Source organism: Bos mutus, chromosome 2 (assembly GCF_027580195.1).
Source record: "Bos mutus isolate GX-2022 chromosome 2, NWIPB_WYAK_1.1, whole genome shotgun sequence".
In the NCBI taxonomy this organism is placed as follows: Eukaryota; Metazoa; Chordata; class Mammalia; order Artiodactyla; family Bovidae; genus Bos; species Bos mutus.
Genome location: NC_091618.1, coordinates 24,651,018 through 24,665,361, shown reverse-complemented (window position 1 = coordinate 24,665,361; position 14,344 = coordinate 24,651,018). Strand labels below are relative to the sequence as shown.

General features: G+C 43.7%; 1 protein-coding gene across 1 annotated transcript; it reads left to right on the top strand.

Moving 5' to 3' along the window:
- Positions 1-320: 320 nt before the first annotated feature.
- On the top strand, positions 321-3,588 carry KCNE4 (potassium voltage-gated channel subfamily E regulatory subunit 4). Its single transcript, XM_070385933.1, has 2 exons — positions 321-475; positions 1,012-3,588. Exon 2 carries the CDS (start codon positions 1,038-1,040, stop codon positions 1,542-1,544), a length of 507 nt encoding a protein of 168 aa, XP_070242034.1. The 5' UTR covers positions 321-475; positions 1,012-1,037; the 3' UTR covers positions 1,545-3,588.
- Positions 3,589-14,344: the final 10,756 nt, after the last annotated feature.

Sequence of the window (14,344 nt, the reverse complement as noted above, 5' to 3'; positions counted from 1 at the left end):
TAACTGTCTTTTATGTAAATTAAGGTATTTGACTTTCTGTCTTTGAAAACCTGTATAGATATCACGGTTATTTCCCCAGAGGGAGATGAAGCATGAACTAATTTTCAATGAGAGTGAGTCTGGGGGGAACAGTTCCAACTGGGCACATTCTTTTCTCCTTTTTCATGGCCACCTGAAAACTTTGGCTGGGTGCTGGGGGGTGGGACGCTCTTCCCACTTCCCAATCTTTTTCTTTTCACAGCTGCAAAGTTCAGTAAGTTGAACTGCTGTGCTGTGAGTTCACTGTTCACTCTGCCACGACCAACCTCTGTTGTAAATTTTCCTCCCAGAACACGTGACGATGCATTTCTTGACTATATATCCCAAGAGCAGCGGCAGAATTGTCAGAGCGCGGAGCCCCACACGCAGGAAGAAAAAGGCTCTTGGACCTGACCATTTAGGAATTCAGGACTTGGGACAAATTCGCCAGCTTTTGGTAAGTCAGCAATGCCACTTTGCTTCAGAAACATGAAAGGCTACTCCCGGCAATTTGTAGATGCAGTTTTCTCTTCCTTTCCTTTTTTCTAAGGCAGTTTCGTCTTGAATTAAAAATAGGTTGATGCTTGGCATCGAAATGTAAACTTTCTTTTTTTCTGCTCCATCAGCTCAAAAAGTTTCCCAGGGATTCAGACATTATTTCTTTTCTCTCTGCACCCCTGTCTTAAAGGGATTTTTTTTTTTTTTTGCTTTTAAACTGATTGAAGCAAAGCTTTTCACATGTTCACTTTATGAAATGAAAATTTGTTGGACATGTAAAAAAAATGAAAGTCTTCTTTTTATTTCCTCCCACCTCCCGGTGCCCATTTCCCCGCGCACCCCAGCCCCTGTTAACCGCTAGGAGGGACTTAGAGTTACTTCTCCAGGCAGCAGCTGTAAACCTTTCTGACCCTATAGTTCCACAAACCTGGCGCTGCCCTCTTTTCTGTAACTGCGGTCGGGTGGGAGAGTCCTAACTTGCAGCTTTCTCCCCAGCTCCTGGCAGTGTGAGCTGAGCTTCAATGCTGAAGATGGAGCCTCTGAACAGCACAGATGCTGGCACCGCAGCCCCCAGCGCCCCCCTCGAGTCCCCCGTGTCCGGCAGCGGCCACGGCAACGAATACTTCTACGTTCTGGTGGTCATGTCCTTCTACGGCATTTTCTTGATTGGTATCACGCTGGGCTACATGAAATCCAAGAGGCGGGAGAAGAAAGCCAGCCTCCTGCTGCTGTACAGGGACGAGGAGCGGCTCTGGGGGGAGGCCATGAAGCCGCTGGCCACGCTGTCCGGCCTGAGGTCGGTGCAGGCGCCCACGATGCTGAATGTGTTGCAGGAGAGCGTGGCTCCTGCCCTATCCTGCACCCTCTGCTCCATGGAGGGTGACAGCGTGAGCTCTGAGTCCTCCTCGCCCGATGTGCACCTCACCATCCAGGAGGAAGGGGCGGACGATGAGCTGGGGGAGACTTCTGAGACCCCCCTCAACGAAAGCAGCGAAGGGTCCTCGGAGAACATCCATCAAAATTCCTAGCACCCCCTAGGACCCTCTGGAGGTGACCCTATGAACCAGCACCCTTAGAGCGAGGAAGGACACTTTCCGTGTCGGGTTTCACTTTTGCAGGGCAACTGCCACTTCAAGGGACCCGCGGCAAGCCCCTGAATAGGGGGTGGGGTGGGGTGGTGGTGGTGGTAGTGGGGGTCAAGGCTCAGACGGGGCCAGCCGCAGCCTGGAGTCCGCCGCACGCCTGAGGTGTAGACCTGCAGCTGAAACAGGCCTGAAGACGCGCGGTGTGTACCTTTCCTTGGGTCCTGGCGGGCGGGGTTCCCGTGCGGAACTCGGCAGGTGGGATGTCCTTGCGATTGTACTCTCAGGGGATGCCCCGGGGAACTCCTGCAGCATCTGCCTACTCCCAGGGCTGCCAAAGGCTTAGGGCGTCCCAAGGGACTAGTTTCGGTTTGCTAATTTGCCCAGAGCTTTGTTCTTCTAGATCTGATTCGCTGTAAGAGCCTTTAATGTGAACCTGTGGCATTAGTTCACCACAGGTTACAGAGCTTCTTTTAGGGGGTCTTTCTGGATAGAGCAGGGGGATATTTGTTGCAGGGGGACTTTTGATGGGAGGAAGCTGGAGATCTCTACCTGGTCTATTTGCCTACTGTAAGGAGAAAACCAGGCGACTTTTAAACTGGTCAACATGAGCTGAGATGATAAGAATAATCTGCTACTTGACCCTTTGTCTAACCTGTGACCTTGAACTCTGACCTGGGACCATCCAGCATCATGTGCTGGCATGACATTTTTTTTTTTTTGGAAGGGTTTCCCCAGAATCTAACCTGCATTCCGAATGGCTGTGCAGGGAATATTCCTGATCTTTCCAGAATGGGTGATGGTGGGGTTGAACCAAGCCAAACTGTTAGCTCTGATGCTGCTTTTTATTCCCAGCCCAGTTTTCTGAGCTGGGAAAAGATATACTGTGGGCCTCCACGACATGGCATTTGGTCACGTAGCTGAGACTTAGAAGGGCATACTCTGGCAAGATTGTTCAGAGTTGGGGGTCCTCTGTTTGTGAATCCCAAGCCCAGACTCTGATATGCTGTGTGGTCCTGCGCATGTCATCCACAGACTTACTGCCTTCCTGAGACTCCTGATCATCTAGATCCCCAGGGGGCTGGGAGGATGTCTTTAGATTTTAAGACTCTGTGATGAATCCTACATGGCCTGGTGTGAGGAAGCTTGGACAGACTATTTCCTCGCTGGCCAGTAGTCTGCAAAAGGATCTGCTTACTTAAAGGAGCAGTTGGTGACTGAAAACACGTGTAACTGGGAGATCCAGGGCGGCTCACCCACCATCCCCTGCTGTCACTTTCCCAGCAGTGAATCCAAGAGGCAGATCCCATATTTTACTCCGCCGAGTTGTCTGGGTGGTGGACTGTTAACACTCCGGTTCAGGGAATGAGACATCTAAGAGAAAAGACTCAGGAATGCATGCTAACGTCTCCCTGTATTCCTGTGGTCAGTCACTTTGCAGCAGACTCTTTGAGCCCTCGAAGACAAGGAGGAAGAGAAACACACCAAAAAGTCAAATTTAATTCTAGTAAAAACATAAAACTTTTTTTTTTAAACAAACACAATCTCCCTGGACTGGAGACAGCAGTAACTACTGTTCCCGTGGAAGGGTTAACAGCGTAGGGACTGGTTTATCAGCTCGCCTTAACATAGTGCTAGAGGAAATTTATGTTTGGCGGGGGAAAAGGGCCCTCCGTTCACTTTAAAATTCAGAGTGTGGATTTACTCCAAAGGGGGCTGTTTAAGGTGAAAGAAGCCAAGTTGAGTTTGGCCCCTTGCCTGGAATCACTTGAATTCTGAAACTTTACTGCGACGGACATGTGCGTTGTCACATTTTCCATTGCTTAATCCTGAAGTTTGGTGCAAGTCTATCTGCGCCTATTAAAAAGTGATGTATATACTTCCTTCTTATTCTATTAAGTTGTATAAAATTGTCTTCTGTATTTAACAGTTTGTAATTTTCACGATATTTTTTTTAATTTAAATAAAAAAACACATTTTCCCTATGGAAGTTATGAGTTCTCTCTTTGATTCTTTAATATAACTCCTAGTTTCTAAGACATCCCAGATGCATTTTTCCAAGTCATCTCTGAATCCAGGTCATCTTTCAAGTCTGACTCACATGAAAGCATATCTTATTTCTGCCTAAAACATAGAATGAGCAGGGCTGGGGTTTTCCTTCCTTTGAAGGAAAGCTTTTCCATGCTTTGCAGTGAATAAGAAGCAGGCTGCACGTGGGTCTTACATCCACTTCTGTTTTTAAATTTGGTGGTCATGGGGCCTTGGAACTTGAACATAGAATGACATAGTGACTGTTGCGAAGATGTTGCTCCAAACTTGGTTGCAAGAAAACCTTTGATTTACGCATTGGCTGGACGAATATTCACACATGGCCGCAACAGCACAGACAAATGGGCAGGGAGCTGCTATATGTAGATGTTGTGTATACATTCATATGGACACAAACATCATGGGGAGGCAGATTTTTATATAGACACAAACTTAAGAACATACCCAAGCACACAGGCCATGAGTTGGGGTCGGTCCTCCTTCCTCTCCCAGTACCACCCCCACCTCCAGCCCTCATGAAGACTGATTGTCTAGTTTCCTCCCCTGGGGTCTTGCTTTAGCTCTGGTCCAGGTTGAGCACAGCCAGCCTATCTCCCTTAAATTTGTATTTACCTAGTAAGAAACGCTAAAGAAAAATCACCCAAACCAGTGACCTGTCTTAAATTATGCAGATGGTAGAGAATGGCCTCACATTTCTGTTTCTCTGTTTCGTGCAAGGTGTTTGGCTTTTCTGTTTGAAGTAAATGCTTCCCCTGGGTTCACAAATAACTGTCTCCCTAAAGGATTTATCTGGCCAAGGTACAGGGGAGCCTGGATCCTTGTCAAGGTACAACAAGTGTCTCAGTCCACCTGCAGGTACTTTGACAATGTAAGAAGAGAAGATTATTTTAAAAGACAAGGAAGCCCTTCAGTTTATTCCAGCTTAATGTCATTCTTGGGGAGGAAACAGTTAAGGAAAGCAGCTTTTACCGTGGGCGGAAGAAGAGGGAATTCTAAACTCTAATTGTCCTAAAAATATGCAGAGTACACTGTGTCGTTTTAATGGAATATTTGTTTTCTTTAAAAAAAAACAAAAAAAAAAAAACAAAAAAAAAACTTCTAAGCAGAACCTAAGACCCAAGGGGTTTAGTCTGTGTGGATTTACTCATGCATGTGAGAAACTGGAGAAGGGAATTTGGCCTCGTGCACCTAGGATATTAGAACCATATTTTAAAGCACTTAAATGTTAGGGATGAGGTAAATGGATCGTCTTGCTTGTTCCATGCTGTTCTAATTACACCTTTGTACGTCAAAGTCAGACAGGGATGCTGCAGAGAAAAAAAGATTTCTTCCACGGGCAGAATCACAGGATCAAAACTACCGGGAAAGGCTGAAGCTAGGCCAAGGCGTGAGTGCTCTTGGCCTGTGATTCTGGTTGGAAAGTCGATCCCATGGTACATTTCAGAACCGCAATTGGAGGGTTTTGTGGTCAGGCATGCACTTTCAGGGCTCAGCTGAAAAACGGTCATTTATCATCCTGTAAAACGCTGCTCTGACCCTAGACATTGTGGAAAGGACGGAACACGGAGCTTACAATGCAATGAATACCCTAGGTTTAGAGCATACATTTGCTGAATCATCCCTTCCAGAATCTAGGCACCTTGTTGGAGGAAATCACAGGCAGTATCGTGGGTTGTGGAGCAGGAGTCTAAGGTTGGAGGGACACACAGCAGCTGATTGACCAGCTGCTCAGGCACGGGCTGGACCACTGGACGCAGGATGGAAGTAGGGGTTCCGAAGAGGCTGCCCTGTTGCTCTGGGAAAGGTATCCATCCTCTCTGACCTGGAGGCTCTGTATTTCAAAGTGAGGGCACGCAGGCCTTCCTCTTTAGGCAGCTGTTACTGAAAAGAATGGTGAAGCATCCTACTGAACAAATTGAACGTGGCATGAAGCTTACAAGAAACCAAAAAAAAAAAAAGAAAGCAGCTCCAGGCTTCTACTTTTTAAAATATATCCTGGGCATGCATCTGCACATGAAGTCGCTGAAAATGCCTCTTCTGTGCACGGTTTCCTCAGGAGACGGCAATGTTCAGGGAAAGGACACATTTTGCCAAAGGAGAAGGGTCATAAGAGAGAAAAACCACTGTTCAGTTCTGCCTTTCTCCGTTTCTGAAATGTTTCCTCCCACAGGAAGGAACAGTTTGGGATGTGAGCTGTTACCATGGAGATAACCAGCCAAGGTCACTTGTTTGAAGGAGTCCATGGCCCCACGGCACTGAATCATTACGGAGACTTTAGAAAGCTAGGATTTGGTTCTTGATTCAGACGACCGAGCTTTGAGCCCACAGCAGCCTACTTTCATAGCTTGGAGGAGAGGGCGCAGGGAGAACACATGTGCTCACTGCACACACACATATATACACATACATACACACACACACAAATGCACACAACACCCCATACAACCCCATCTTTCTTCTCCTTGCACTTCCTGTGCTCCATTCGATATGGGGCAAGATTACTTATAATGTAAATAATATATTCTTACATTGATTTTTTTTTTTTTTGCTAAGAAACATTATCAAAGAATCTTTGTAAAATCTTCAAAGATCACTATACAATGAATATTGCACAATATCACATCAATACCTATACTTACTTTTTTCTGTCCTTGATGGTTTTCCGTTCCCTGTTCCGAGATGGTGAATAACATCATCTCTCTTTTCTTAGTTAATTCCAGCTGTTATAACAAAGCACCATATTCTGGGTGGCTGAGAGACAGCAGAAATTTATTTCTCACAGTTCTGGAGGTGACAGTATGGATGCACTCTGGTGAGGAGCCCTTTCCGTTTTCAGGTGACTCACTTCTCACTGTGTCCTCATGTGGCTGAAGGAGAGCCAGCTAGCTCCGTGGCCCCTTCTACGAGCGCTAATCTCATTCATGAGTGCTCTATCCTCATGGCCTAGTGACCTTCAAAGCCCCCATCTCCAAATTCTATCACACTGGGGATCAGATTCAACATATAACTGTTGAAAGTGAAAGTCACTCAATCATGTCTGACTCTTTGCAACCTCATGGACTGTATATGGCCATGGAATTCTCCAGGCCAGAATACTGGAGTGGGTAGCCTTTCCCTTCTCCAGGGGATCTTCCCAACCCAGGAAGCGAACCGGGGTCTCCTGCATTGCAGGTGGATTCTTTACCAGCTGAGCTACATGGGAATCCCAATGGCTGTTGAGGGGACATAAATATTCAGTCCATAACATCTCTTCTCCTAACCTCCCATCCTGTTACCCCCTTCACTTCTTTCCATTACACAAAAAGAACAACAGCAAAAAAATCCAGTAACTACAACCTGTAATAAACTTTTATGATGTGCCAAACATATACTTCACCTGGTTGTTACAATCCTATGCTTTAAACTTCTACTTTCGTCTAGGTACTTCACTAAGTGCTGGGGAAAATGTATTAGTAACAGCCACTCAAACCTCAGAGAGGCCATAGTCTCCATGAAGATGAATTTGCAATGGAATATTACTTAGTCATAAAAAGGAATGAAATCGTGCCATTTGCAGAGATGCAGATGGAGTTAGAGATTGTCATACAGAGTGAATTAAGTCAAAAGAGAAAAGCAAATATTGTATATTAATGCATATACATGGAATCTAGAAAGGCGGTACAAACTAACCTATTTGCAAAGCACATGTTTGCTCTCTGTTAGACATAGAGAGCAAACATGTGGACACCAAGGGGGAAGGAGGGTGGGATGAGTGGGAAGATTGGGATGGCATATACACACTATTACGTATTAAATAAATAACTAATGAGAACTGACTGTATAGCACAGGGAAATTTATTCAGTGCTCTATGGTGACCTAAATGGGAAGGAAATCCCCCCAAAAGGGGATATATGTACGTGTGTAGCTGATTTGCTTTGCTGTACAACAGAAAATAATACAACATTACAAAGCAACTCTACTTCAATAAAATAAAATTAAAAAACCACATCTCTGCTTCTGGTTAATCTATAACATTAGTTGAGGATTTCTGTGTGCAGGGTCTTTTGGATATCAGAATACATAGCTTGTATCTTTGAATAGTTTTAGGGCATAGTGGTGTTATTAAATGGACAAAATGTATTGTTTACCTGATATTTGCTTTACTCTGTGATAGGTGCTTTCCCTTTGATGGTCTTACTTTATCATCCCAAGGAAACTCTGGGCGAGTTCTTTGATACTGTTAATGTAGATATGAAACTTGAGGTTCAAGGAAGTTGCAGGTCAATGTAGTGAATGATCAGGGTTCCAGTGCTGGTCTTGGATATACAATCTGATGTTCTTGAAATCAGCAAGAAGCAGAGAGACTCAGAATCTAGTCCTATCCCAGGCATTAGGCAACTCTGTGGCATTACATATGTTGCTTAGCCTTCTGGGCACGCTTCCTCATTGGTAAAATGGAGATGATGGTATCTTCCCTCCTGACCGCAAAGCATTGTCACAACAGCTTAGGAAGCAGCTGGGAAAATAGAGTTTTCTTACAGAGACACTGATTTGTTCATCTTGGATAGGCAGCCGTGTGTAGACATCATAGCATTCATCAATATCCAGTTCTTCTCCCCTCTGAGAACATGGAAATTTCCACTTCTCAACTCCTTTTCTTGCCCCTCCTCCCCTACCACCAGGGGTCAGACAGGCATAGGACTCATTCTGCTTGATGTAAACTGAATGGAAGTGATGTATGTCACATGTGAGCTGAGACAGTGAAAAGCCCACATGTGATCCTCTAGTTGCCCTCTTTACCTGCATGTTTTCAATGAGACTGTATGTTTCAGATGGTACCAATACCAGGTAAAGCCTGTGTCAGCCTGGAAGAATGAGTTATTGCATAAAAGGCAATTGTTCTGGAGAGTTGCCCAAACCTGCAGCTGGCTTTATATGAAGCAATAGTAATCTAAGTTTTGGTAAATATTGAGACATTGGGGTTTCTTGCTACTGCAGCATAATCTTGCCCATCAGACTTAATACATAGTTTGACCATATTATACAGACCAAATGTTGGAAGTCACCTTCTAGGTTATCTAATCCAACCCCTCTGGTTAATGATGGGAAAGTTAAGGCTCACAGCAGTTAAGTGTTGTGTTCAGAGTCTTGGGAGGAGACAGGAGCAGAACTGGGGCTACAGGCCAGGTCTCCTGATGATAGTTGGTTCTAATCCTCATGGTAGGTATGCCATGGAGGTCTCTGCCCTAGCTTAGTGAAATCGAAATAGCCAGAGAGGGTCTTCTCCTTTGAGCTCCTCACCTTGAGCTTCTCTGAGCAGCACTGAGTCTATTTACTGGCTTCAAAAACCCTGCTGGGAAGTAGTTTCTTTTTTCCTGGTCAAACCCTGGCATTGACTGCCCTTTTGGAAGGATGGATCTAAGCAGGCAGAAGTAAACACATTCCCCCAAAGCAATGCAATGTGATATTACTGGAAACTTTAATAAAAGGGAAGAAGCTATAAATAGGGGGAGGGAAATATTCAAACGGGGTTGAATGCAATTGTCCTGTGCACAGCTTACTGGATTTCGGCTTTCGGTTTTATTTTTTGCCTGCTTGGGCTTAGCTCCAGTGCCAGAGCAGGTCACGGCCAGGCACCCAGTGCAGAATGCTCCCAGGACTGATGTCCCTAGGTTCCGGGCAATGATCCTTGAAGGAAAATGCTGAAGGTCCAACTCTAGATTAGTGTTTCAAAGGATGCAGAAACCAATAGACATGCCACTGATCATTATTTTAATGTTCTTAGCCCTAATATGCAAAGAACGATCTCTCTCTCATTTCAATCTCCCTTTTATCACTTAGAACTTCTCCCAAAGAATTGAACATGGTGCTTGGGTAGAGCGATTTTTGTTTCTTTTTCAAAATTTCTTCCTTTTTATATTTCCATTACACTATCCTCATCCCTCAATTATAGCAGAAGTGAAACTCTTTCCCATAGGATTATATACCTTGTGAAAGCTGGAATCATATATTATTATTTTTGTAGGTAATACCCAGTTTGGACTGGAATTCCTCAGGACTCTCTCTTATCATTTTCTTTTCTTTATATCATACATATTCCCCTTGGGGATCCCATTCACCCTCAAATTTTCAACTAATATGTAAATTATTAGTGAAATCAAAATATGTAAATAATCACCTGTCTTGTGCTAAGCACCAGACATTGTTCTCAGGATATTTAATTCTCGTGATAAGTTAAGACAGAGGAATTTTTAAACCTGTTCTAAAGATGAGGAAAGTGAGGCGTAGAGAGATTAAGAGCATTAACCAGGTTCTCATAGTTAGCAGCAGAACTGGAATTTGAGCCCAGCAACCTGGTTGCAGGGTTGATGCCACAAACAGCCTGCCCTGCTTTCTCTCTGTCTTTAAGGCCTGGTCCCAGTCCTTCAGCTCTAGCCTAGACTCCTCCAGTGGACACCTGTGACTATGGCTCTATTCACCAGATGTTCCATAATTACTTCAAATTCCTGTCATCAAAACTCAAACTCATTATCTTTCCCCGTAAATCTGTCCCCTAACTTACATTTCACAGGTGTCAGAAACATCAGTAGAATGTTTATCCTTTACCTTATATCTCAGGCCCTCTCTGAAACCTCTTTGCATCAACATGGTCATTATTTACCCCTCAAAGTATTTCTCTAATCAGGAAAATACTAAAGGCCAGAGAAAAATGTTAAAAAAAGGAAAAGATGACATGAACAGAGCCACGCTTACATAAAGAGTGGTTTAATATTTAAGATTGTGTGTGCTAGCCAGTGGCTGTGTGAAAAAAACCCAGTCTCTGTCATCCTGGTGTTTAGAATCTTCCCATGCTGTAAGATCAAAGAAGATAGAGGGAGCAGGTAAAGAAGAATTCCTGGTGATAGGTGAGAAGTGCCTGGATTGGGGCAATGGCAGGTGAAATGGAGACATACTGGGTTGGCTAAAATGTTCGTGTGTGTTTTCCCATTCGAATGTTTTGGCCAACCCAATAGAAGCTAGAAATAAAGAGGAGTTGAAATTGATGAGATTTCACAGCTCCTTGAATGTTAGAGATGGAAGGAGAGGGTGGGAATGAAAGATGACTCTAATGTTTTGAATCTGCGTAGTTGAGACTGTGGAAGCGCAAATAATAAAAATGGGCAGTAAATCCTGGAAAGGCTCTATCGTGTTGTGCATTTTGAGTTGGAGGTGTTGACACGATATCCAGAAAGTATTTGGAAAATAAGTATGAGAACTTTTGAGAGAAGTTGGAGCTAGAGACAGAGTTGGGAGCCATGCACATGAATACATGGGCTCGAAACCCTGAGCGTGGCTGAAATAGCCAAGGATAAGTGGGAATAGAGAAGAGGGCAAAGGGCAGTCCTTCCGGGACCAGCTACTTCTTGGGGGTTGGAGAAGGAGAGGCTGAAAGAGCAGGAGCAGTCCAAGAAGTAAAATCAGGATGGCAGAATGCCCAGGAGCTGAGCAAGCATAGATTTTTCCAGAGAGAAGAGAAGGTCAGAATGGAGAAATGGAAGGAAATATACTTCCTTCATATGACTAGGAGATGATTAGTATCTATAAAATGAGGAATCTGTAGTCGGGCTTCCCAGGTGGCACTAGTGGTAAAGAACCCACCTGCTACTGCAGGAGACATAAGAGATGTGGGTTTGATCTCTGGGTCAGATAGATCCCCTGGAGGAGGGCATGGCAACCCACTCCAGTGTTCTTGCCTGTAGAATCCCATGGACAGAGGAGCCTAGCAGGCTACAGCCCATAAGTTGCAAAGAGTCAGACATGACTGAGTGAATTAAACATGCACGCACAGGGTAGAGCTATCACAGGTATAGAAGACTATTGAGTTGGTTTCTGTCATACATCAACATGAATCAGCCATAGGCATACATGTCCCCCCACTCTTGAACCTCCCTCCCACTCCCCACCTCCCATCCTCTCCACCCCTCTAGGTTGTCAAAGAGCACTGTAAAGCAATTATCTTCCAAACGAATTAGGAAAAAAGCCTATTGAGAAATAAGCTACTCCTTATAAACTAACTCTTTGGAGAAGATTGGCTGTGAAAAGCAAAGTGTAGTGTGGGTAGTTCAAGGATCTGGCTCTACTCAGAGCACATATTCTTTTTTATTTGCCATTAATTGTTATTTAGTTTAGCTTGCAAATCTACTTTACTCCCTTTGGTAGTATGGGCTGATGGAATTCCTTTCTATGTGTGTTTCTGTAGAGGCTGATATTTTCCCAAGTTTATAATGGATCTCCATCAAAGACACACAGGGTGCATGTTAGGCCAGACTGGAGAAGTTGCCTGGAGAATATGTTATAGGGTTAATCCAAGGGAGAAAAATAACACAGCTTTCTCTTTCCTACTGCAGACAGCAGAACACAAATATTTTGCTGCCAAATCTCTGCTTTTCCATGATTTTCTCTTCAGGTTGTATAAAAAGAAGCACCAAAGATATTTAGGGTGACCTTTTGTTGCCCAGAATTTTGTATTTCTCCACAGTGATTTTTTGCCCAGGAACTCAATTTTTCTAGGTGCTTGAAAATTGCTTGGGGGTATGATTTTATGTAATTGTGGTTTTCTCCATAGAAAATGTCACAATGAAGTCAAGATGTTATCATACTTATTACGATTAGTTTCTCAGTGTTGAGAAAATGGATACTGCATATTTTACCTATATTGGTTGTGATTCAAATTACCATAAAATAAGTGAGTGAATAATGAACATTCTTTTTTCCTGCTTGAGATTGGATAGTACTACAGACTTCATGGTCCCATCCTGGGCCTCCATCATAATAAAAACGAACATTAAAAATAACTGGTTTAAGATATTTCTTGTGTTTCTTGGTCCTTGAAGAGGAATAAATCATCCTGCAAAATCACACACATACAAGGTAGCAATCTTCAACATGGAAAAGAGAAAGGCTTTAGGCGGCCACGGGTAGATGTTACGGACCAGAAGGACAAAGCTGCACCAAGAACCACAGACGAAGTCAAGTTTGACCCTTTCCTTGTAATTTAATGAATGGCATTATTTTGTGGCATAATGCTCAAATAGATTGCAACAGCTGAAAATCACCTAAAGAGATAATTTTTGTTGTCGTTTAGTAGCTAAGACATGTTGGACTATTTTTTGACCCCCATGGACTGTAGCCTACCAGGCTCCTCTGTCCATGGGATTTTCCAGGCAAGAATACTGGAGTGGGTTGCCATTTCCTCCTCCAGGGGATCTTCCCAACCCAGGGATCGAAACCAGGTCTCCTGCATTGACAGGTGGGTTCTTTACCACTGAGCCAAAAGGCAAGCCCCAAAAGATACTACTGCATTTCAATTAAAAAGATAAAATGTAATTTTGCACTTCAGATAAATCAAGTGGTACTATTAAAATAAAGACAAAAATCAGGGAGAAAACCTGGAAATGATATATAAGTATCAAATTTTGTAATTTTTCTGAAACCCATATTTTTAATAGGAAGTGGGTCTGATTTTACTTCAGGGATTAGGTTCTAAAATCAGAGTGTAAGGCAAATTTATCCTTGCGTGCATGCCTGTGTGCTCAGTCACGTTATTCATGTCCGATTCTTTGTGATCCCATGGACCGTAGCCTACCAGACTCCTCTGTCCATGGAATTCTCCAGGCAAGAATACTGGAATGGGTTGCCATGCCCTCCTCCAGGGGATCTTCCCAACCCAGGGATTGAACCCATGTCTCCTCCGTCTCCTTCACTGCAGGTGGATTCTTTACTGTATGAGCCACCAGGGAAGCCCTAAAAACTCCCTAATTACTCTTAAAAGGTAAACTTCTGTGGTTTCTCAGAGTGCATTGGTCACGACCTCCCAATCCCTAAGTAGCACAATCTAAGGGCAACTTTAAATAGGGGACGAACACAGGGGGACTCTCACTCACACTTAAATTCCCATAAATAAAATGTGCCAGTCTTGAACTTTGCTATAAAATAGAGGAGTTCTTTCTCTGTGTTGTGGTTATTTCTGTCCAAAAAGCAATTGCACTTCTATGCTATCCTTCTATGATCACCAAGTAAGAGGCTCTGTATATCAGCTGTACTCTTGACTAAAGTTGTCATGAGAATATATGACTGAGGTGAAAAATGAAATTGCTTTTTGAGTTATGTCCTGAAACTCAACCAGAGATGTCATAAGAGTTTAGGGTTTATAGTCTCAATGGTCACTTCCTTTGCATCTTAAATTATATGTAGGGTAGGCCAATGGATGGGCTTCCCAGGTGGCTCAGTGGTAAAGAATCTGCCTGCTGATGTAGGAGACGTGGGTTCGATCCTTGGGCCAGGAAGATCCCTTGGAGTAGAAAATGGCATCCCACTCCAGTATTCTTGCCTGGAGAATCCCAGGGACAGAGGAGCCTGGTGGGCTACAAGCCGTAGAGTCACAAAGAGTCAGAAACGACTGAGCAATTGAGCATTCACACATGCACAGACCAATGGATATTTATTGAATGCCCATTTTGTGTCTTTAGCCCTTTCAATATGTAATCTCATTCTGTCCTTAAAATGTCACTATGACATTCCTTGTACATGTGAGAGATTGAGGCTTCAAGTGTCCAAAGTCAAATTACTAATAAGAATCATAGTTAGAATTTGAACTCACAGCCAACAGATGCAAACACAGGTATTTTGACTACTCTTCATTATGGAGTCTTCTCTCACTTTCCACAGAATGTAATAT